This window comes from Physcomitrium patens, chromosome 11 (assembly GCF_059467195.1).
Source record: "Physcomitrium patens ecotype Gransden chromosome 11, ASM5946719v1, whole genome shotgun sequence".
Lineage (NCBI taxonomy): Eukaryota > Viridiplantae > Streptophyta > Bryopsida > Funariales > Funariaceae > Physcomitrium > Physcomitrium patens.
Window position 1 is genome coordinate 4,235,839 of NC_143420.1, and position 23,329 is coordinate 4,259,167.

The following is a 23,329-nucleotide window of genomic DNA, read 5'->3' on the forward strand; positions in this document are numbered from 1 at the left end:
ACTTGGATCAATGTGGACTTATTGTCGCTAGCTCTAGTTGGTGCAATAGTATGTTTGCTAGTCTCAATAGGTACAAAAAGGCCAATGCCAACCATGGTCATTGCAAAGGGGTAATTATTGTCTTTGGTTGGTATAGAATAGCAATTGATACAAAAAGACAATTATTGACTGAGGTGGACATTGTATGCAAGTCCATTCAATCTAACACTATAGGAATGCCATAGTATAGGTAATTTAAGGAAGGAGAGAGAGAAGAAGAAGGGTTCCAATTAAATTTTGGATTGACATTGGAAGATGGAAGATGTAAGATTTTGTTTGGAGATGAACAAAAACAAGGAAGAATGGCAACAAATATCAAACTTGAATATGGTGGATTAGTTATAATTAGATGTTTGAATTTTTCATGGCCTCATTCATACATTTACATCTGTAAGTAGTACTAAATTAGATGAAGTTTGGTAGCATTAATAGATACTACATCATAGTTTTGTAAGAATTGGAGACTTGGTTTTAAAACCGTTTACTAATTGAAATTAAATAGGCATATATGACTAAAATAGATGAAAGAGAATCTTTAACTAAAACATTTACATAAATTCTATTTTCGGACCAAATTGTATAGAAAACTTGGAATTCTCATCATTACCATTTTCCTACATGATAATATTTTAATTTCTTTTCCAATTTTCCACCTCTTGGATATATGCTGAAATGCTTAAGTTATCAAAAATAGGTTGTCAACTTTATTTCAACTAGAATGGATGGAATGTGAGGTGTTGGAAATGACAAGGAGTTTTGGATTCCTTGCATTTGTTGTGGTGGCTGTACTATTTGTTGCATTCTTTTCCACACATATGTTATTGTAAGTTCAATTAGACAATCTATAAGATTAGCAATCAAATTGTCCAATGCAACTTCCTCTTCTCTCCTAAAACTTTGCATATGGCCATGAATGCCAATTGCTACTTGTATGCTTCAAAAAACATTCATTTTCTGCTCTCAACTCTGCAATTGTGGCCTCTTTCTCTTCATCCTGATGCATGAAGAGTGCATCATCTTCTCTTATCCTTCTGCTTTGACCTTACTGCTCTTGGAATTGTTTTCTCAGGAAAACTGTCATGGCAGGGAACTCTTGAAGAAATGCATCTCTGTAAGTGTTGTTTATGTCACTTCACACCACCTATTCTCTCTAAGAATTCTAGTCTAGCTTGCCAACTACACTAACAATCCACAAAAACAGTGGGTAATCCATATTAACTTGAATTCAATTACATGCAATGAGTTGATCATAATTCAATTTTGATCAACAACCTATAATTTTGCAACAAAGTTTCAACTTTGTCTAATATTCTTCACTGCTTCAAGGTCTTTGTAATTTTAATATTATCATATAACAGAATATTTCATTTTTTAATAGCAATTTTGAAAGATATTTTGCAGTAAAAGTTTTACCATTATATAAAAATGCACTCAACAACCTACTTATGTTTTTTTTAAAGGTCTTGCTAATTGTAGCAAACTTTTTTAAACCAGATCTTGACAAAAATAAATAAATAGAAAAGAAGAAGAAGAAGAAGAAGAAGAAGAGAGTATGTATCTGAGACCATGAATAAAAATAAATCGTATATGTATTTTATAAAATCAATAATTGTTAAATTCCAACTATCAGATAACCCGACCACAATGCAGTGGCTTCAGGAAACTATTCAAATATGTAAAAGTGTTTGAAAATACTAATTCATCACACAAGTCAAGGTGACTGCTGTGGCAACTAGTGATTGTTTCGCAAGCCAATCATAAGAAATTAATGTAGATCGCTACGGGATCCTTATCCACTTTACAATGGACAATTCATGTATAATAAATAAATGCTGAATGCGTCTGAAATTCACGAGCAAGACGCTCATTGAGAGGTTAAGAGCGGCTGGGGTTTACTCCATATCATATAGCCACTGCCCGAGAGAGTAAGTTCCCAGAGACTATCAGAGGGAGGGGTCCATTCAGTGTTGCCTAATCGCACGCACAGCTTGTTGTCAACAACGGCTGAATAACCATTCGTGTCTGCTTCAAGTATCGTGATGTGCGATCGACTATGAACCTCAAGTTTCCTGCGAATATCAATCTGTACAGAAGAGAGAGTGGTCAAATCAGAAGAGAGAGAGGTCAAATTCTACTTGAGAGTGCTTTCGTTATAAATGCCTGATTGGTAACAGAGACTTCAAAAAAGCTTAGCAGTAAGGTGATCATTGTTGCAACATGAAAAGGGAACGTGAACAAACACGGGTTTTTCAACCAGGCACTCTGATATTGCAACGAAAAGCTGAAAAGGATTGCTCACCAATTCTAGAATAACCCTCTTCAAGTCGCCGCTCCACTCATACAAATGATCGTAAAACACACAAGGCTGACCAGGATGAGTGAGGATGTAAGCATAACCCTACGCCAGGCCACACAAAGAGGCTAAGTCACTTTCGAGAGGAATCAATACGATTTGAAGCCGAATGAGATTTGGACATTCATCATCACAATTATCAATGATCTATTTTAGCTGAGACCAAATCCCAACAGTAGTTAAATCAAATCCTCATAAGATGTTAACTTAAGAAAATCTTGCCCTAATTGACCTATTATAATGGACGTCAGTAGCACCTGTGCAACACAATTGCGAGGGAAGGGCCAGTGCGCCTGTTTATACAAGAAAAGGCAACAGTTAGTATCTCAAGTTGTTGGACCTAACGAAATTACACTGAGAAAGTAAGGTCAAATATTCACATCTTTCACCGAAATGAAACGGGTAACGATCCTCTTCATACAGAAAAAGATGCCAATGATCCAAAAGTCACGAAAAAAGCTTCAAGGAAGCGGATTCGGCCAAAGAAAAATCACGCTCCATACTTGGGTGGATCCCGTATCATGGTTATCTATGAATGTCACAGCTCTCGAGGGCCACACACCCAACAGCCCAGGTGGGCGCCCTTGTGCATCACGAAGTCGGTACCATTCCTCTTTGGCACATGCTTCCTGAAATCAACTGAGATGTTACTGCCTAGGAAATGAACGAACAGCTTACATCAAAATTTATAACCAAAGCACACCAGCGTTTCAAACGTTTAAGGATGATACTTAAACGTTTCAAACCCTAAAACCTGGTCTGGCCACTTTCTTCATGAATCGGGTGATGTGAGCTGAGTGAGACAGTTTATCATGTTCAAGACGATATTTTCGACGTATGCTAAATTCTTTTCATAAATCTGGGAATGAAAGACCTTACCTGCAAGATAGCCTTCGTAGTAAAATCAAATGCACATGATAAGCCACCAGTTCCATCAATCCAATCAACTGTTCGCTGTCTGTGAGCATCTGTACAGTGTAGTCTTCATCCGTTATGCTTGCCACAACTAATGTCTTTGAAAATTAAACACTGCTTCAATTCTGAGTGCAACATGAACATATCAAAAACAGATAAACATAATAGATGAAAGTACAACTGCGAAAAACGCTAACCTTGGTTATAATCAAGAAGGTAATTGGGTCCGATATACTTGCAGGTGTCCCAGTACTCGCCGATAGCCAGTCTAGGCTTCGAAGCTTCTATGTAGGCCTTCACAAATTTAGGGCTATATCTGCATACGGGTACCAAATACAAAGAGTCTATAAGATGACTTCTGAACGGGGGGTCGCATCATTGACCTTAATGGACTTGAACATCAGATGGTGAAGCTCAAAACATAAAAACTCTGGCAATATGCACTGTGTGCCGTACCTAAGGTAAGCGACATGCAAATATTATTGACCACTGAAGACCTGAAGACTATCGTGTAACAATGAAAGAGATTAACTCACCCCTTCGCATAGTCAAACCGAAAGCATTCAAAGCCTACATCCTTGCGCATCCATTCCAGCCAGTTCTTCAAGTCATTTGCAACAACTTCACTTGAGTGGTCTAAATTGGGCACACCTTTGAATATCTCTCCCGTGCTTGGCTTTCCCTGCACAAAGAAAAGCCTTCAGGATGGTAAGGCATCCGCATCTTCTTTTTCTCCTATAGGCTTAGGTGTCAGGGTTCATAAGATTTCAATTATGAGTAAACAATAGAAGTTTCACCCTTGACATGAGATCTAGAAGTAAATATACAGTACCAGCCCGCCAGTGTCCGATGAGACGGCATACTCGTCCCAAGGCATAGGGAGTCCATCATAACGATTGTAAAGGTCTCCTTTTCCTCGAGTGCTACCTACTCGATGGTTGATTACTATATCGGCCATGGGCTTCAAGCCACTTTTCTTCATGTGCTGCAACAAGCTTCTCAGTTCAACTTCACTACCATAGGCCGAATTCAAATTGTATAGATTCTTGGGGAGGTAGCCTGAACAGATGCAAATGCCATCACTCTCAAGTGTATGATCACGATAACTATATGGTAAATGAAGGTTTTGAGACTGAAGAAACGTGGCATTTTGAATTGAAGCCAATACAGCACAAAAGTTCAATTCCATTCTGAGACCAATAAAAAATCCTGAAAGACGATTGTCGACCCAGCAAAGACCTGAAAAGCTGACCTTGTGGGGCCAACGAATCACAAACAGGAGGAAGCCACAAAGAAGTGAAACCCCAACCAGCAAGCTCCGAGACCTTTCTTTTCAGTGACCGCCACCACTGCTGCTTGTGAGATTCCCAGTTAAAACCCTGAGCCAAAATAAAAGAAATTATTGCCATCTGCTTCGCACAAAAAGTTCTCATCCTCACAATCTCCCTGCCCATCCTCTTCTACAGGTTCAATCAACAAAAGAATTACAGTGCCCTGTAAGAAGCATACCTGAAGAAAGATTTCTTTACCTCGGCGAATGAGATCCTCACCTGTGAGCAAGTTAAATATAAAAATCACATCAGTTCTGGAACTAATAGATTATTTCCTGACAACAGACAATTGTCAAAACAACATTCAATGCGGACTTGAATGAGTTCTAACGGTCTGATGCAACAGGGTTTTAAATGGAATAGCGACATATCAAGTATGCAAAAATTCAAATGAATTGAATCTTACCACTTTCATCACACCGTGCATCCTCCACCTCTTCCACCTACATTACTAAATCATCGGTTAGATCATTCCCCGCATAGCGAAGCTCCGTAAACTAAATACATCTGAAAGTTTAGGTAGTAGACACGACTTACTCTTGTGTCGATGGATTTAAACCGTTCAGTGTACACTTCTTTCTTCGCTGAATCTTCCTGTCATCAATGAAAATAGCTCACACATCACTCTTCTGAAGTGATACTACCCTGAAAACGTCAGGAGTTCTAAATTACGAAGCCAAATAACTCCCATATCCTTCGATAGGTACAACATTAAAGGTATCGATACGAACAAATCCAAATTCTCACCTTCCCCTTCTCTGCAAACTCCTGCGACGAGGAAAGGGACTCTGACCCGTCATCTTGCATCGGTGATTTACCACCTTTGCTTTCTCCAGCTCCATCCACCTGTGAAATACCAAGTCCTCACATAAGCATCTCCGCATTTCAATATCTCTGCTTCTTATCATTGTTCTACAATTCGGGTGAGTAAAAAGCTTTAAATATTCGCATTAAATGAAACTTGTGATTCAGCAGACTTTGATGGAACCAAACCAAGACATTACCGCCTCCTCCCCGTCAAGTATCGTCTCACCAACTGATAGACAAGCACTTAAGCGGGGCCTTTTCTGTACGCGTTCTCTTTCTCTGCAAGACAACTCCAGAGTTCTTTCCAGAAATAAAACTTCCTTGAAACCTGCACGTACACAACTCAAAGTCACAATGCTATAGTTCTGAATGGAATGGAACGAGGTGTTAGTCTTCTTCAAAACGAGAGAAACAATTTAGAAATGTTGAAGCAAGAGAAAGAAAAGTCGGTTTGCCTGGCCCAAATTCAAGTTAATGATTGTGTTCATATCACTTGTCCTTTAAGTATCTGGCACTTAACTACTGGGTTCTAGTTCACAGAGCTATAAATGTGATAGGTACGCTCACGAGCCTACCAATGTGCAATCCTGATAACTCACAACAGTACTTCCGAGGTGCTCTGACACAGCCCTAGTACACTGATGCACAAGGAAAATGTTCAATCCATGTACCAGCAGTCTACCGAATTTTAAAATCATATTCAACTTCCTGTGAAGCACAGCCATTCCAAAAAATAAGGTAATAATAGAAAGTAGAGCAAATGACCCATGTACCTAAGGTGGTTCCCACACCAGTGAGCAACAGCAAGAAACTCAGGCGAGACTGGATTTCTCTGTTAGGATCATTCGGCTTGTCAATCGGAAATCTAAGACGACATAAAACAAATGTCAGGTTGTGCTGCATTTGATTCAACTCAGTTTACCAAGCTGCCACTCTTAGTGATATAACTTGTAACAAAGCATGACAACAAGAAACTACGAAAAATCAAAGCGACACAGTAGACAGTGATTACGAATTGATGATTGCTTAGGCAGCATGTAATAGTGTAGTCGTACCACAGAAAATATGAGTACTCCGTAAAAATCTAGCTGTGAGAAATCTGAAGTACACTAACCATATTAACAAAAAAACACCTCTGCCACTGCCAGCGAGTACTCCGTCAACAAGATATTTATGTTGCACCGAGGAGAACAACACCTTATGTCCACTATTCTAATTACATAATGCCAATGCTGTTGTGCATGTCTAATCGATGTTCTTGTTAATATTTGAGCGGTGCATAGAAAGTATATAGAGAAGAACATTACTTGAGAAAAGAAGCACTATGAAGAAGGCCGAGATCCACATCTCCACACGTTCCGCCAGAGGTTGCCATTGCAAGTCCGCTGAAAAGAATATCCCCCGAGGCTATCCAATTTTTATTTTCACAATCACTCCACCAGCATTCTCTTTCGAATTTCAGCGAGGATCAGAGTAAACAATCGCAAAACAAAGTCACGATCCTTCCGACACTACGGATATAGGTCACCTCCTCTTCTTACCTTTTGCATGCCAATTCAAAATATCAACACTGTGAATCAGAGGTAGCTGCAGCAAAAGGCAATTGAGACAGATTCTAATATGCTTCATACCCCGGTCATTCAGAAGCGCAAAGTCAGTTCCAAGGAAATTTAGAGACACAACGAGGCACATTTGATCTGAAGAAAAAAGAGTCGTGTTCATAATCCATTCATTCCGCCACGCCATGGCAACGACATGAGAAACCAACCTTCCGCTAAGCATAACTGCGACACAGTGCGCCACCCTCACCCGGATCCATCCAAGCATAAACAGCTTCGGTAGAACTAAAATCGCGCAGAACAGATCTCGAAAAAAAATAACAACAAGCCTCGAGGAAAACCTGAGATTGCTGCATATTGTGAAATATCGCAAGTAAATTACCAACAAGAGAAGCAAAAACGAAATGGGAGGCTGCAGACTGGGTGGCCACAGTAAACTCGGGGCCACTGGAGACGTGAAAGAGACGGCGGGGGTGGCCCAAATTCGACCGGGTTCTTTTCACCCGTTCGCCACGGCACCACCCGCTATTTCCTTGAAAGAACGAACGTCGACGATTCGGAACCTGACGGACGGACGGTCCTCCGACGAGGTTCCCTTGGACGTTCCCAGAGGAAATTCCCTGGGGCGTTCTCAGAAAAAGAATATGGTCTGGCGACCATGAAAAAATGGTATGTTTAATATGTGTTTATAAATACAGATAAAGGCCTTGAATATATTTGGAATTTTTATTTTTTATTTTTTATTTTTTGATGAGGTATATAGTGCATAAAAAAAAACAAGATTTTAAAATAAAATATTACTGTATGAAATTTGACCTTCGCTTTTTCTGTGCCCAGTAATATATGTTTTTAAGTTCTTTTTATACTTTCAGTAAACAATAAACTGAGTCCCTGTAAACTATACTCAAATCCATAACCATGAAGGTCTAGTGATGTTTCATAATAAATTTTTATATTCATAAATTAGTGTTATATTATAAATAAAAATTGATAGCCTTTTTGAAGGTAATGCAAAAAAGGTCAGTGATATTCTTGGACACATTTGAAAATATATATATATATATATATAGATATCATTCTTTAAATTTATTTATTTTAGAAAGTATTTTTTGTCCTAAGGAAGTTTTGATGAGACCTCATTTCTATTAACATCTATCTTGAATCATGTTGAAATTGTGATTGTGAAGAGTTGGGTGTCTTGTTACCTTTTGAACTTCAATGAAAATGAGCACCACATTGTATATTTAAAACTTTGCACCACCAATTATTGTTTTGTAGCTAAGCTTCTTTCAAAAAAGTATTATTTTTTCCATTACTAAATTACTATTTTTTCCAAAAATAACAATTTACATAGTCTGCACTTCTGTGCACCTATTCAACAAAACCATACATGGCATGAAGGTGGTAAATTAAACTCCAAAATGATGCCGGAACTTTGGAATCTTCATTTCTATTGGTTGAAAGTATGGAAACGAATCATTTTAAAGACTTTGTTGAAAGCATTGTTTGTATGTTAGTAAGACTTGTAGTGGCACTGTAGTGGCACTAGTACTTAAAAGTATAAATATATTTTAAAAAAACTTAAATTAATGATAAAAAATTAAAGATGCGTTTAATTTTGATAGAGAACGAATAAAGCCACGATTGCCTGAATATGTTGAGAGGATACATATTCTCATGACTTTACCAATAGATGAATATTCGTAGATAATTGTATAGGTCGAAGAGTGGAGTTACAAAATTGATCAAAAACTTTACATTGGACATAACCAAATACAAATCTCTTCGGTTTCAAACCAAACATATTTAATTAATTGATTAATTTTAAGTTTTAGTACACAAATATTTTATTTGGTAATAATAAAATAAATAATAATAATAATAATAAAATTGACAAAGTTGAGTACAACTTCAGATTGTCAAATCATTAATTATTAGGAGAATATTTTGAATCAATTTCCTGTTTGAATTGTCAAGTTTAATATCAGAACATGTTGGTCCTCTGATTTTATTACATTTAAACTATTAAAATGTATAAACTACCCAAAACCCAATTTAAAATTGCAATATAAGAGTTAATAAATGTAATAAATGAATTAAAGAATTAGTTCCACTTCTTAATGTTATGAACTTGATATAAATTATAATAAATAAGAAAGAAAAAAATGTTTATATATATATATATATATATATATATATTATTGCATACATGTTTAAACCCATTCATAGATTTTTGTCAACTTTGTTTTCTTACTTTCCCTCATTTGCACTCTTTCACTATGTTTGTAAACTTATATGGATTGTGCACCCATTTCTAATCAAATTAAAATTATAAAAATAAGCGTGATCAAAATTATATATGTAATTATCATTAAAAGCATTTTTTTATGATGAGATTATATTATGATTTTAAAAAATACAATTAAATATGTTAAACATTACATTTCAATGTTGAAGATGTTATTAAGAACATGTTTTTTCAATACATTATTTATTGTCACTACAAAACTCAAAACTTTTCTATTTTTTCATACAAAATGTAATACATAGAAGTTTTATTAATTTATTTTTAAAAATATTATTAAAATAAATAATTCACATATTTTAATCAATATATCTAAATGAGGTGTATATAAATGTGTACACATATATTAGACTCAGATTTTTATAAAATATAATTTATTCTATGTTGATGAATGATTTAGTAACAAAAGTGTATAATATTTTAAAATCATGCTAGAATTTTCGGATATTAAAAGTAGACAATAATTAAAAAGTTCATCATATTTGACTAATTTGACTACAATCTTTTATTTTAAAAATAAATAAATAAATCCACTAGCCAATCATGCAATTTTTTTAAGAATATATAATTCCTAACATGTTCATATGATTCAGGTCTAAAACTTGCTTGGACATAGAAGTGCTATGAAGAGGCCCTAAAAACCTTATACAGGTATGTTTCATTTTGATTATGTGAACTTTTGTTTAAATCTGTCATTACCTAATGCATGCTCCCAAATTGATTGATTCTAATCAAAGTTTGAGCATTCATTTATATCTTTGCACAAGTATTTTGATTGTTTAGATGTTATAATTTGATGATAATTGAAATATGTGTTCTTCATTCTTTTTTCATTAAAAAAATTATTGTTGCAAAGTTTCTAAAAAAAGTATTTATATTTGTATTTTTTTTTCTTACAATTTTTTTTATTTTAATACATATTATATACTAAACTATAACTTCAATTATTTTTATTGTTTTTCCTTTAAAATCTCATCTAAATCTTTATGAAAGATGTTTATTTTTCTTTTTTCTTTTTTTTTCTTTTAAAAAAATTGGATATTTTTTATTTTTAGTTCAAGAATTTATATTTATCATTTTCCTGATTATTAAAAATATCTCAAAAATATAGAAATAATATTCTCAAAGTTCATATTACGGTATTCAAGCAAACTCAATTCTAAATCAAAACATTTTAAAATAAAAAATAGAACTAAAAAGAAAAGAAATACCCATTTAATAGACTATACATATACATATATATATATATATATATATATATATATCAAAAGAACATCACTATATTCAGACTTTCCAATTTAAATACCAAATACATTTAAACCTCTATCTCCATGTAAATAATTATAATTTTATTTACTTATTTTAAATGTAGGAGGATAAATCTCTTTGTCGATTAATGGAATAGTAAGTACAAACATCAACAAAGAACTCATGACCATGCCACATAGCTAAGGCTTGGATGAGAAAAGATCTATTGTGAGAGGTGTGGAGGTCCATTATATAGAATTACTTGCATTGAATATACCTAATGTTGCATCTTTCACCAAAATCTTATTATTATCCTTTTAGTATCTCCTATGGTGTTGAGTTTTTTATTTATTTTTCTTGTTCTAATATTTTTAAAGTTGTTATTATTGTTATGAGAGCTTGGGTCTTATACCAACTTCCTTCATGCTTTAAGACCATGTCGTTGTGTTGCTTCTACATTATCCTAAAGCAATCCTAGAATATTAGTAGTCATAAGAGCTTCATATCTTTGAACTGGGTGATGTCTTTGCAAAAGCCAGCTCGTTGGAAATCGAGACATGGAAGTGGTGTGTGTTTTATGGGCTATTTTAAGTTACATTACACAAAGTTGTTGTGGTCTTATTCCAAACTCTGTTTTAGTAGTTTCTAGTCTTGTCCCAAAGCGATACCTTGTTCATGTTGAAGGCTGCGAGAAGCATCTCTTGCCATTTAACAATCGGAATAGGACTAGATATGATTCGATCCTACGATAACCCACTTCCTATTTTTGCACAATACAATAAAATTATCATTATTATTATTATTATTTTCACAAACCCCATCTTTTGTTACGAGCTTTGATTCTTCCCACTCCCCGAGAAATGTTCAAACGCATGCCACCAAATGAAGGTTACAAAGGAATGATAGATTCTCCGTGAAAAACCCCAAAAAGCCCTACACACAAACTACAACAAATCACAAGCAAGATGAAGCTTGAACACTTCAGATTGATCGCACTTTGTGTCGTGGAAAGTGGGACTTAGAGTGTTGCGGAGGAGGAGGGTTAGGGTTTGAAGGGGAAAGTATGCAGAATATACACCTCGGGGCACTCAAGCTTCACGCCATGCGTCGTATGTGCGAGTTGAAGGATCTTTTGCCGAGGAGGTGCAACCATTCCGTGAACTGAAGAATCGTCTTTCGTCTTTCTCTGTACCTGAAATCTTGCGTCGCATCTCAAGTTGCGGGTGACGGGGGATTGATTAGATTTTCCAAGGTTGGACGTTAGCTGTTTGGATCCCATAAATTGCTGCTCATGGACTCCACACCAGAATGTATGTTACGGATTTTGCATTCACAAGAGCTGTGGACGTGCGTAATTGCGCATGAGAGTGGCTCACATTGTAAAGAGTGGAGTGGAGAATTGTGTCTGAAAGAAGATGAATCTGGACGAGAGCCTCGATGGCAAACTGTATGGCAATGGCATGGTTGCTGCAGCAGGATTGTTGGTGGTGCTCACGGTGGTGTTCTTCTCGAGCACTGTCGTGGGAAAGAAGAAGACACCACCAGGCCCTCTACCATGGCCTGTCGTTGGAAACTTTCTTGACTTGTCTGTGCTGCCGCACCGAGCCCTTCGCAATCTCGCGACCAAGTATGGGGGCTTTATGTACCTGCGTTTAGGTGCGTCAGACTCCGGACATGATGTATCTTCTTGCTGGATGTCGTGAGCCAAGCTTTGGTATAATTGTGAAGTGAATTTTGAGAGAGTGGATGAGATTGAAGGAGCTTGATGAGATGTGATTGCTAAAGTACCTCAAAGCACATGCAAGTTGATCATCGCTTGTTGCAATTAGCAGAAATCTACAACTCTAACCACGTCGGAATCAATATATGCCTGCTTTGTGCGTAGGATCCGTGCCATGCGTGGTGATTTCTACTGCTGCAGTGGCCCGGGAGTTTGTTCTTAAGAACGATGCGGACACCGCAGGACGACCGATGGTGGTAGCCCTTGCCATCCTTGAAGAAGACAAGACGGTGGCGAGTGCGAATCCTGGACCTTACTGGAGTCAGCTTAGAAAACTCTGCCATGATCAGCTCTTTTCCCCGAAGCGTGTGGCGTCTTACGAAAGTGTCAGAACGGAGGAGATTCATCTCATGATGAAGCTCCTTCTGAAAGACTCAAACAAGGGGGACGCCGTCAACGTGAGGAGATGGCTTCAGGGTGTAACCTGCAATTATGTCACTCGGATGCTCCTAGGAAAAAGGTAATGCTAATGTCTTGAAACAGAAATGAGTATTTTCATCAAAGTGCTGGATAGTGAAAAGCGCCATTTTAGACACTTGATGGTGTGAAATGGTGTGGGATCTGCTGAGAAGGTGCTGATAGTTGCACTTTTTCAACAGGTACTTTGGAAATGACGAAGGGAATCTTGAACAGGAGCAGGAGAGAAAAGAGTTTGAAAAGTTTTATGAACATATCTTTTGGGCACTCGGCACATTTATTATCGATGATTACATACCATACTTGAGCTTCATCACGACGCTGCAAGGTTGGATACCAAGATTGAAGGAAATTCGCCAATTCTCTGATGACATTGGGGCAAAGCTTGCGGACTTGGACAAGCACAGACAACGTGCCCAAGACAGGAAAATTGGTGAAGATTATGTGCCTGACTTTGTGGACGTGTTGTTGACGGCAAAGATGGAAGATGGAAAGCCTTTGCCTGACATGAACATCAAGATGATCCTCATGGTAAGCATATCGTATCCTTTCTCTGAATGCACAATCAAAATCATGTGGTCTGTTGTACATCAAGAGTCAACCAGGTCTCTAATTCTCGTCACCAAACATGATCATGACTAAGGTGAACAAAGTGCATTGACCTTCCTAGTAGCTCTTAGAAGTAGATGATCCAAGTGATAAACAAGGGGACCCTGGAAGAGTAACTTACCAGTTATCAACAGATGCAGACTCACAATTATGACTAGAGTCTTAAGCTAACGGTCTGAGTTGAAAAGTTTGCAAATCTTTCGTAATTGATACAGTATTCCATGGATATGTATTGTTTCCTGAGACGGTGAGCTGGGGTTCCAGGATATGCTAATTGCAGGAATCGACACAATAGCAAATACTGTGGAGTGGGCAATGGCCGAGCTTATGAAAAATCCTACACTAATGAAAAGGGCGAAAGATGAGCTGGACGAAGTGGTAGGTCTTAATCGAATTGTCCAAGAGGCCGATATCCCAAACCTACCATTTCTGCAAGCCATCACCAAAGAGGCACTTCGTATGCATCCCCCTGCTCCTTTGTCTCTTCCCCATGAATCAACGCGACCAGCAGAGATGTTTGGATACAAGTTGCCAGCCCACACACGAGTATTCTACAATCTCTTCGCCATCCACCGGGACCCTGCTATGTACGAAAAGCCGGACGAGTTCAATCCTCAGAGATTTATCGACCATCCCGAGATAAGCCATTTGACAGGCATGGATTACTACGAGCTTATTCCATTTGGGGCAGGGCGACGAATGTGTCCGGCATTTCGACTGGGAAACCTCATGGTCTCTTTGATACTCGCTCACGTTCTTCATAGCTTTGATTGGTCTTTCACTGAGGGCGAGAGTGCAGAAACTTTTGATATGAGTGAAGAGTTTAAGCTCACAGTATCTCTCAAAAAACCTCCCTCCTGGATTTTCAAGCCCAGAAACCCAGCTTTTCTATACTGAAGTTCGAACAAATCTCCGAGGTTTCAGAATGCTGTGCCGTACCGAGGCCTAACATAAAGTCTTGTGATTGTTCTGAAAATCACATCAAAATACATATTACTTGCATGTACACTCACGTTTCAACTTTTTCATAAAAAGCTATCAATTAATCTCAATTCTCTGGTTCCCTGCTTCCCAGAAACGAGTGATTTCGATAGATTTATGTGGTCTCAGTCGTCTAGTTAAGAACTCTCTAAAACTGCGCTGTATGACAGTAGCCGCTCTGTGAGCTTTCCTCAGCCGATGCATTTGGTAGCTCAGTCCGAGCGTTACCACGACCATTACACTCCCCAATTTAGCGCACTTCAAAGGATCAAACAGTTGGTGCAGACCCTCTCCAACAACCTCGCCACCTTTGGCAGCGATTCTATGCAAGTCATTAGTGGGAGATGCAATGCCGGGAACCATCGTCAAAGGGACCTCTATCAAGCCAGCAAGCAGTCCAAGATCATGAGAGCCATTATTCACTCCTGCGTCATGCCACACCTGCTAGGAATATAAACCTTAGTCTAAGTATTACTCCGAACGCTACATCCTACCTTGAATTAATTGTTTTGGAAGTGTTAATTTTCTGAGTATCGGTCTGATCAAAATATGTGCCGTCATGCAGTACCACTATCAGAAGCGTACGAAATTTAAGTGTGAAAACTATTCACCTCAATGAACATGATGGCCTTTCTATTATTCAAGAGCTGCACAGGTGCTCGCAAAACTGTATTCGTGGTTTTGCCGGGGCTCCGATTATGCAGGTTCAACTTCATGGGGAAGGGGGCTTGGACCATCAGCTCTGGACTAGATTTGAACACCAGAACCAAATGAGGGGCCCGTAATTTCTTTTTCGACGAGAGTTGTTCGCTGGTCAATATATTCTGAAAACAGTTGACAATGTCGTGCAAAGTGACATGCAACCACCAATCCTGAAAGGCAAGCCAGCATATCTAAGACCATTTGCTTGCACAAATTGCACTTGAAGTATTGTATGTAGTATCTTAATAATGGTAAGGAAATAGATAAGTCGTGAGGTGGAAGAAAAAAATTCCATACGTCACAATAATGGACAGGTAAAGTGAATCAGGCTTCAATACTCAAACTATATTCATGACAAATGTATCACACCTGGGGATTGCCTTGGATATTGCCTTCCATGGGATCAGAATTCCTGATCACGCGTGAAGGTGACGGCTTCATTCTGGGGCTGCTCAATGGTCTTTCCATCCGAGGTTCATCGGTGTCCTGTTCAAAAGACACTTAGGATAAGCTAGCTTGATCTGGATCTGCCCGAATGAAAGCTCTACATGCCTAAAATACTCTTGTCGATCAGCATTGAAAAGAGCCAATTCAAGCAGTTTGATTCTTGTCGTGTGTTAACGTTTGCAGTAGAGGTGGCTGTTTCACTTGTTGGAAACTTTCATTGCTGAAAATTTGTATTGAAATATTTGCAATATTTCCACACATTGAGCGTCAAGCTTCGAATGAACAAAATCACGAAGGCACGCTTAGTTACAAAAGTCTAAAATAAACAAGTTACATGTAAACAAGATGCTCACATGGTAATTATCATAAAAGATAAAGAATATTTCATGAGTAATTACCTCAGAATGTGCACGCTTGTTTGCAGATATTGGATAGTCATGGGTCAGATGCAGCATGACCTCCACTCTTGCTGCTACGTCCTTTTGAAGAGAAGTGCTTCTCTCATGGTTCTCCAAAAATTTCTTCTTTAATCCTAGAGAAAGCTTCGGCCTCGGTTCAACTTTCTGTTTCTCACCAACCTTCGAGCTACATTGTCGTCTAGAAGGATTACCTGACTTGCTTCTCTTGAGTCCTTGACGAGTTATAATCGTGAGGGCCAGGCTGGTTCTAAAAATACCAGGCATTGCAGCCACAACCTTCTCTAACGATAAAGTGCCCTCACATTCCAGATTATCCAAGTGCTGCCAAGTGAACAGAACAGTCACATGGAGATTTCGAGACTGCCAATCTTTTAGATTAAGACCAGGGAGTAGTCTCCAGGATAGCTGGGACTGGTGGTCAAACACAGCCTCACGCGTGCCCAACAAAACTGGGGAGATGCTAATTCTTTGTTTGGAGGAGTAGGGTGGAATGAATGTCGGAAAGGAGATTGTCAATGAGCAAGTGCACATAGATTGTGTTACAGAATCTATGGTACGAAATGATATCTTGGAGGGTCTAGAATCGGCCAAATCTCTCACCATCGGCCCACACAACACAAGCTTACCAATCGCAACATGCAAGGTGAAAGGTTGGCATTGCTTCGACCATGGAAAGTTCACCGGCTGTGCAGGAATGCTACAGTAAGAAAGCATGTCATCATATTTTGATGCGTTCATAGTGACATCATGCCTGTGCTTAATATTTTTCAATCCACTATCCCTTGATTTCATGCACTCATCATACCAGTAGTTTTTTCTCCTACCCACCTCAACCTTGAGTTGAATTTCGTCCAAGCTCGTTTCACTGAGCGAATGTTCCATTGCCACATTGGAAGAATCGTTGAAAGCATTATCATTATCCAAATATAAAGCTTCAAGTAAAGCTCTCTTCATAACGTCACTGGCATGATCAGGCTCATCATCCGTGTCAAGATCCTCGTCTATGAGCACCTGAAAGTGTCAATTCGTGAATGTTTAGGGACACACCAAATAGCACAGGCAGTTGACTGGATCCTGTATTCCATTTCTCAATTTTTTATTTCATTGAAAACAAATTAAGTTCGTGTGAATCTTGCAACGTAACCAAAGCAGCCGGTGCAATTATAATCGGTCACTGCGTTAATAGGCCGGTTGCCATGACCGTTAAATACTACAGATCTGATTACCTTAGTTTTATGTTCGTCACCATCATCGCGTTTGTTGTCGTCTGCAAGGATCCTGTCCAACAAAGCATATGCACCGCTGTAAAAGTCGCATTGGTGACCATCAAGTGGCATGCTCGGCCGGCTGTTTCCTGCGAAGGGGATGATTGGAGGAGGCATTGACTGTGCCTTAAATAAATTTGACTGCTTCAAGGTATCTCGACATGCCTCCGCTTTCATTATTAGCTGGTTTATGTCGTCAATTACAGATTGAGGGCTCGGACATGGGCGAGGGGGCTGCTTCTTTCCTGATTGATCCATCTCGAAGCCAGTATGTGGCTCTGATGAGCGATGTTGTGAAGAGGAGCCACTCTTTCCTTTTGAATTGCAGAACTCTTGAAGATCTGCCGGGCAACTACTTAACTCAGTAGTCAAGTGATTGTCCCTTTTCGGATTGACTGTTGGAATGGATGATATTAGAGACTGTTGCTTTCCACCGGGATCAAAACCAAAATTCACTTCAGGAATCAGGGGGCGGGTTCCTGGCGACAGAGTTGTCGCAATTGAAGATCTTCTTTGAACAGAGGTCCTCGCTTTTACTTCCTGACGCACAAGCTTCTCGTCTCTCACTCTCCAAACATTAATGTTGGGTGTAAACACTGAATTCTCAGTGATGTGATATGTAGAGCGTGGAACAGTTGAGAGTGATGACACAAGCAATTCTGACAGTCCTCCCCTGTTAGATTCATCAGCACAGAACTCCGGTGGTTGCGGCACCCGTATGCCACTACGTGGTCTGTGTTCCTTATTTCCTTCAATTGCATCGTCCAAAGAATCTTTTGAAGAATGCATCAAGCTCCTTATACTCTCTGTTGTACCAACATCACTTTTAGGTGTACATTTCAGGTACTCTTCAACTGCGTTAACAGCTGAATCACTTGTGATATCAATCAACCTCCGTACCGTCTCTGTCGAATCCAAAATACTCAACTGTTTTTCGTGCACGGTATGCTTAACTTTGTTGCCTTCGGCATTTTTTTCATGTACCAGGGAATAGCCATCCACTTTTCCAGCCTTGCAAGGTGGCTTTCCAGGCTCAAAGAGGAGGTCATGCACCTTATCTAACATGATTTTATGAGAGCCGTTCAAACTCAAATCCTTGAACGCCGTCTCCGTCCATGGCAGATTGATAGAATCAACACCATCTTGTACACTTGATTCACCAGCAAGACTTTTAATAAGACGCGCGGACTTTGATATGACACAAGACAAGCTTGAGTCATCACTTCCGCACAGTGAATAGGCCATCTCACCTTCTAGTTCGTCTAATTCACAAAAAGATGGATTTAAATATGGATTATCAGCACTGCAATGAGCTATCTTTCGTTGGTGGGGTGTAGAGCCATCACCTCGTGAAGCTGGAGGGGTTATCCCTGACTCGGAGGACAAATTCGGCTTGGAGCGAGGCAGCCTTTTAATCATGAGTTTTTGCACAGCATCTTCAATGGTAAAGCTCTCACTCAATTCAATCGGGTGCTGCTCGAACTTAAACTCACGGTCAAGCACTGGTGATGCAGCGCTCCGCTCTGAGTTCGATGGTGAATAAGGGTTGAGACTTACATCTCTTTGCATAGGCTCCCTCAGAGTCCCAAGAAAAGGTGGAGGGCATACACGAAGAGATTTGTTCGCAGGCACAAGCTCTCCATTCCTTTCAACAGCTAAAACACTGTGATTTGCCATTCTGTGAGGGTTTCCCTTCTCGAATGTGGTGTACGTTCCGTGTCCAATTGATTCGTGTAAAGATTTGGCACCACCGTCAGTTACACAATTGTAAAATGTGACTGTGATACTCAGAGTAATTGAACCGATGAGCTGGTGGCCATCAGCAAAAATCGGATAGAAACCACGCACAGGGTGTCCCTCAGCCAAACTCGAAACACTCACTGATAGCTTTCCAAGTGTGCTGTGTGAGTCATCTATCAGCTCGACAGATGTGTTCCCATTGACTACTGTCAACTCGAGATATCCCATGTCATGCAAATACCTGCATGAGAGATCGAAAGCAATACAAATAATACTTTAAGATAACAATATTGCGCAAGGTCAATACTGGACCTCCACCATAGATAAGATAGAAATACATGGTTAGCTAAAATAGTTTAAATGGCTTACTTCACAATGCAAGTTGGAAATCTCACATTACATGAGTCCTAAACTCGTGTAGCATTTCTAATTTGCGAGTTCAGCATAAATACATAGTTCCTAAAATCCTCCTTTAAGTGCATACATTTCAAAATGTTTGGCGGTCGAGTGCACGGAGTATACGGCAGTTGCTGGAGAACAAGAAAAAGCCCCAGACAACGGCATCAGCAGGCTGTTATGGTTGGCTTCACCCCACCAGGAGATAAGCAAGCCACAGCAGACTGGAGGCCGAGCTTCGAACTCCGAGTTTTGCCACTCGAATCCTTCCACTCGCATGTGCAGCTCTCCTTTTTTGGGTGCCGTGTTGTCAAGGATGCATCTAATTCAAAATCATGACTGCAGAGAAGGAACTCCTAACAAAGCTAATCCGTAATCTTCATTAAAACATCAATGGATTTCAAATGTATCACAATTTCCATGAAAAATGAGTTCCTTAAGACCCAGTTAACTTTAAACACCTCAATGTTACTAGGCCAGTTGGCCTCGGAACCATCCAACAGAAAAATGAATGAAAGATTCTGATTTCCCGCTGATCATTACTATCGGAGCAGCAGCTTTCATTCCTAACCAAGAGGATTGACCATGGCACTTGATTGTTTGCCCAAGTGCATATTAATATATTTCCCAGTACATGAGGGTTTGAGTCGACGAAAAAAAACAATCGAAATGTGGGGATCAATGAAATGGATATGAGGAGGAACTCCTGGTGGCAAAGCTGAACCTCGATGCACCCTTGGAGACCTTGTCGCCACTGTCATCGCTGCAGAGGAAAAGCAAATCAACATAAGGCATGCTGCAGGTCCAACATGCTCCAAAGATTTTAAGTTACGAGATTGCCGAATTGACTTTAAGATTGCAGAATGACTCTCCACGAAGAATTTGTAAGTAGCTTCATGAGTTCATTGCCGGATGAAGCGACAGTGCTATAAAGAGCTGAAGTGGTGGTCGAAAACATTGACTTACAATTAAATGTAAACCATAAGAACTACAAAACTACTCAAAGTGCAGCTTCAGTCCGACTTTGTGACTATGGTTTTACAAAAAAAAAACAAAAAACGAAAAGGTCAGAATTGCCAACATAATCTCAAACTCACAACTGAGTCATACCACTTTGAAACAACTTCATCTACAAAGCTCTAGCCACACAATCGAAGCCATCTTCGTACAGAAGACTTTAGGACAAAAAGTCAGGACTACTAACCTCCCCAGTCACCAACTTCTCTCTCTATACATTTCTGCATACCCCGACGAAGCACAAGAGGAAGTCCACGATCTCTTCATGAACTTCCACAAGCCTCCACCGTTCTTCATGGAGTCTCCTCAACCAACTTAAAGGGTCCATGAATCCCTGTCCCATAAATAACAACAAATCCCCTTCACCACACCAATGCTTCACCTTCGCTAAAACCCACCCATAGCGACCACATCCGCAGGAGGATACAAACTTAGAATATCTACGCACCAAAAGTCTGTTTCTGGCAAGAAGAGGTTTGCAATCCAAGATCTTACACGTCCTTCCAAGATCAAACACATGCACTAGTACACAGGCAAGTCCAAATCGACCGTTCATTCCAGAAACCAAACCATGTGAAGGCAGAAAATAATCTTTCCAACTGTACTAAGCTTAAGAAATGTGCAGACGACTTAAGGTCGTACAGATTCGGAGGCAGATGATCTCCAACTGGACCGATGCAGGAAAATTATGGTCTCGGAGAGTGCATTCTTGACGGCAGCTTACTATGTTGGATTCAAGAATGAATTCAATTGTCTTGTTCGTCGACATTTTTTCATCTATTTTTGTGGAATTTTATTAAATATTCGCTATCACTAAATTCAGAAAGTATCGACGAATACTACGTCTTCTTTTTCGTAGTCAGCAACCTTTTCCCCCCAATCGTCCTTTTTTCTCTGTAGCTTGTTCATTCTGCGCGACGGACCCACAGTTGCAAGCACTGTGGACAAGTCTTTACTTATTGAATGCAGTTTGATCGATTGATGCATTGGAAGCTACTTTGTATCAGTTTCCAGTCCATGCAACATCGGCAGTTGTGGTGCCATCTAGAATTATCTCACATCAACCATGTCTAACGAGTAAGTCTGCTGCCTTTTCTTCTATGACGTCTACTTCTTTCGCCACATCTGATGTAGGAGGCGTTCAATTCTTCCTCATGGACTTGAATGTATGCTCTGAAAGGAACTTGGTATGTGGGTTTATGGTCGGAATTCTTACATTTTTCCTTGCCATGAGATTATGGAGAGAGGTGCACTTTCATAGACATCTAGAATAGTTCGATGTTTGTCAGTGAAGTGGCGGTTCTGTTTGTGAGCGAAGATCTTGAACAAACGTCGGATGTTGTTCTTTGATCGCTACTTACTAACACGTTTGGCGCGATTGCATCGTCTACTCTCTTCTTTCATGAAGGTGAATTTTCAATGCGCAAGATATCAAATACATAACGTGGAGTGTGTGCTCGTGTAGTCACTGAGCCTGGTCGCGCGAGTCAGAATTTGTGCTGAAGTCGTGCTTCTCGTCTCGGAGGATTAGGGTTTATTCGAAGTACTCGTTACTTACTATTATATTAAACTTTATCCCTTTCAAAGTGTTCGATTTTTCAGCGTGTGCTGCACATGGAATTTTGTTTGTACCTTGAGAACAGATTCTCTCTTCAATTTGAGAAATATACTCCCGTTTACGCGTACTCCTGGTAGGTATGAGCATTTAGGGATTAACCTTTTGGAAGTTCAATGAAAAACCTAAAATCCTAGTTGATGTTCATATTCGTTTTTTTCTGATCCACCAATGCGTTGACAACGAGCTGTTGAACATACCACACATGTCACCATCTCGGAATTTTACTGAGATCTACTTAGTTTGATGAAGTCGCCTCGCTACATTCAGCCGATTGCATCAGCGAGGTTGTCACAAAGTCCTGAAATCGTTTCTAATCATGGGGTCGTCACTCTTTCATCTTCTTCTGCAGGTTTGAAGCCCGCAGACGGGAACCGAAAAAGCCACCCTTCAAGTTTTTGGTGCCTATCATCTATGCTCCTATTCTGCCCTTGAGTACATTCTCGCACCCTCTGTGGTATCATGATTCTATGTTGTGCCAAGAATCCTTTTGAGGATTTTTGCAACAGAGGAAGAGCTTGCCAAAGCTTTTGGTCTTTAATGCGGTGATGTTAAATGCTAATTATGTGTGAAGTGATTCAATTTGTCCTTGCTTTGATTATGTCCATTGTGTTGATATGAAGGGTTTGATTTGGTTTCCTCCAGGGTATGATTCTGTCGTATTAACCATGAGTGGGGCTCTCTTCTGCAGTTAGGATTAGCTTGAAGAAGCAACCTATTTTGCGAGATCGGGTCTTTGGGGTTGTACTAGCAGCGGCACTAATACATGGTGGCTACCTTGTGTATCCTCCTTGCACTTCTTATATTTTCTTTTAGCAGTCTTTCTGTTTATTGAAACTTTTCACATGTATCTTGTGTCTCAATGTATGTTCTTAATCCTTGACAAATTATCATAGCTCGGATCTCTACGACCAGGAAAGCAAATAGGCTGCTCTTCAAATTCCCATTAATGCCCGTAGTTTGAATTCATGCGTGCACCTCGGAAACTTGGTGCCTTGGCCTCGATCCAGAACTTTATCACCAGTATCCGAATCTTGATGAATTGTTTTTAGCTATGCTTCTTTATTGCTGAGACTCCCCTCTTATTATTAGGGGATGCCGTCTCTGGTGTAAGATTCAACCAATAATCTGCTCTATCTGCTGAGTAAAGATACCCACTTAAGACACTCTGATGCATCTCAGTAATGTGTATGGAACATTGTTATGAACTGCAAGTACTGCTGTGACCTTGATTGATTGTTAAGAATCCTGGTGAATCACTGAGGGACACTCTGAGTTACATTCGCAGCTCAGGGCATGCACAAGTGGAAACTCGCCATATGCTAGACATGAAAATGAACGACCATCAATTGCCACTTCAGAACTCCTGGAAATAGGATTAGAA

General features: G+C 39.5%; 4 protein-coding genes and 1 long non-coding RNA gene across 12 annotated transcripts; 3 read left to right on the plus strand and 2 right to left on the minus strand.

The window, feature by feature from the left end:
• The first annotated feature begins 746 nt into the window (after positions 1–746).
• LOC149988118 (uncharacterized) lies at positions 747–1,654 on the plus strand. Its single transcript, XR_016505405.1, has 3 exons — positions 747–862; positions 1,109–1,150; positions 1,534–1,654. It is a non-coding gene; the product is annotated as an uncharacterized LOC149988118 (long non-coding RNA).
• LOC112289035 (putative alpha-amylase 2) lies at positions 1,611–7,463 on the minus strand. Of its 5 annotated transcripts, none has more exons than XM_090254148.1 (17): positions 7,346–7,463; positions 6,753–6,986; positions 6,219–6,310; positions 5,643–5,773; positions 5,386–5,484; positions 5,176–5,232; positions 5,045–5,081; positions 4,817–4,857; positions 4,560–4,686; positions 4,140–4,366; positions 3,844–3,989; positions 3,505–3,623; positions 3,272–3,360; positions 2,896–3,021; positions 2,650–2,685; positions 2,339–2,437; positions 1,611–2,122 (listed from the first exon to the last, which is right to left on the minus strand). In XM_090254148.1, exons 2-17 carry the CDS (start codon positions 6,818–6,820, stop codon positions 1,904–1,906), a joined length of 1,713 nt encoding a protein of 570 aa, XP_090110274.1. In that variant the 5' UTR covers positions 6,821–6,986; positions 7,346–7,463; the 3' UTR covers positions 1,611–1,903. The 5 variants fall into 5 exon arrangements, with proteins under 5 accessions (XP_090110274.1, XP_073393186.1, XP_024389716.1 ...); XM_073537085.2 differs by having other exon boundaries at positions 5,672–5,773; positions 7,214–7,406; XM_024533948.3 differs by having other exon boundaries at positions 7,214–7,401.
• A 4,410-nt stretch (positions 7,464–11,873) lies between these two features.
• Positions 11,874–14,415, plus strand: LOC112288338 (cytochrome P450 703A2). Its single transcript, XM_024532444.3, has 4 exons — positions 11,874–12,213; positions 12,443–12,797; positions 12,937–13,285; positions 13,628–14,415. Exons 1-4 carry the CDS (start codon positions 11,973–11,975, stop codon positions 14,258–14,260), a joined length of 1,578 nt encoding a protein of 525 aa, XP_024388212.1. The 5' UTR covers positions 11,874–11,972; the 3' UTR covers positions 14,261–14,415.
• Positions 13,663–20,693, minus strand: LOC112288335 (uncharacterized). 2 transcript variants are annotated; one of them, XM_073537116.2, is made up of 9 exons: positions 20,518–20,693; positions 20,008–20,076; positions 19,402–19,612; positions 17,139–19,158; positions 16,741–16,923; positions 15,892–16,233; positions 15,416–15,532; positions 14,956–15,216; positions 13,663–14,785 (listed from the first exon to the last, which is right to left on the minus strand). In XM_073537116.2, the coding sequence occupies exons 1-9, from the start codon at positions 20,555–20,557 to the stop codon at positions 14,402–14,404; spliced, it is 3,627 nt and encodes a 1,208-aa protein (XP_073393217.1). In that variant the 5' UTR covers positions 20,558–20,693; the 3' UTR covers positions 13,663–14,401. The 2 variants fall into 2 exon arrangements, with proteins under 2 accessions (XP_073393217.1, XP_073393216.1); XM_073537115.2 differs by having other exon boundaries at positions 15,892–16,923.
• A 310-nt stretch (positions 20,694–21,003) lies between these two features.
• LOC112288339 (uncharacterized) lies at positions 21,004–23,111 on the plus strand. 3 transcript variants are annotated; one of them, XM_024532447.3, is made up of 4 exons: positions 21,004–21,407; positions 22,298–22,380; positions 22,637–22,727; positions 22,842–23,111. In XM_024532447.3, the coding sequence occupies exons 1-4, from the start codon at positions 21,397–21,399 to the stop codon at positions 22,870–22,872; spliced, it is 216 nt and encodes a 71-aa protein (XP_024388215.1). In that variant the 5' UTR covers positions 21,004–21,396; the 3' UTR covers positions 22,873–23,111. The 3 variants fall into 3 exon arrangements, with proteins under 3 accessions (XP_024388215.1, XP_024388214.1, XP_024388213.1); XM_024532446.2 differs by having other exon boundaries at positions 21,398–21,517; XM_024532445.3 differs by lacking the exon at positions 21,004–21,407 and adding an exon at positions 21,739–22,021.
• The last annotated feature ends 218 nt before the right edge of the window (positions 23,112–23,329 follow it).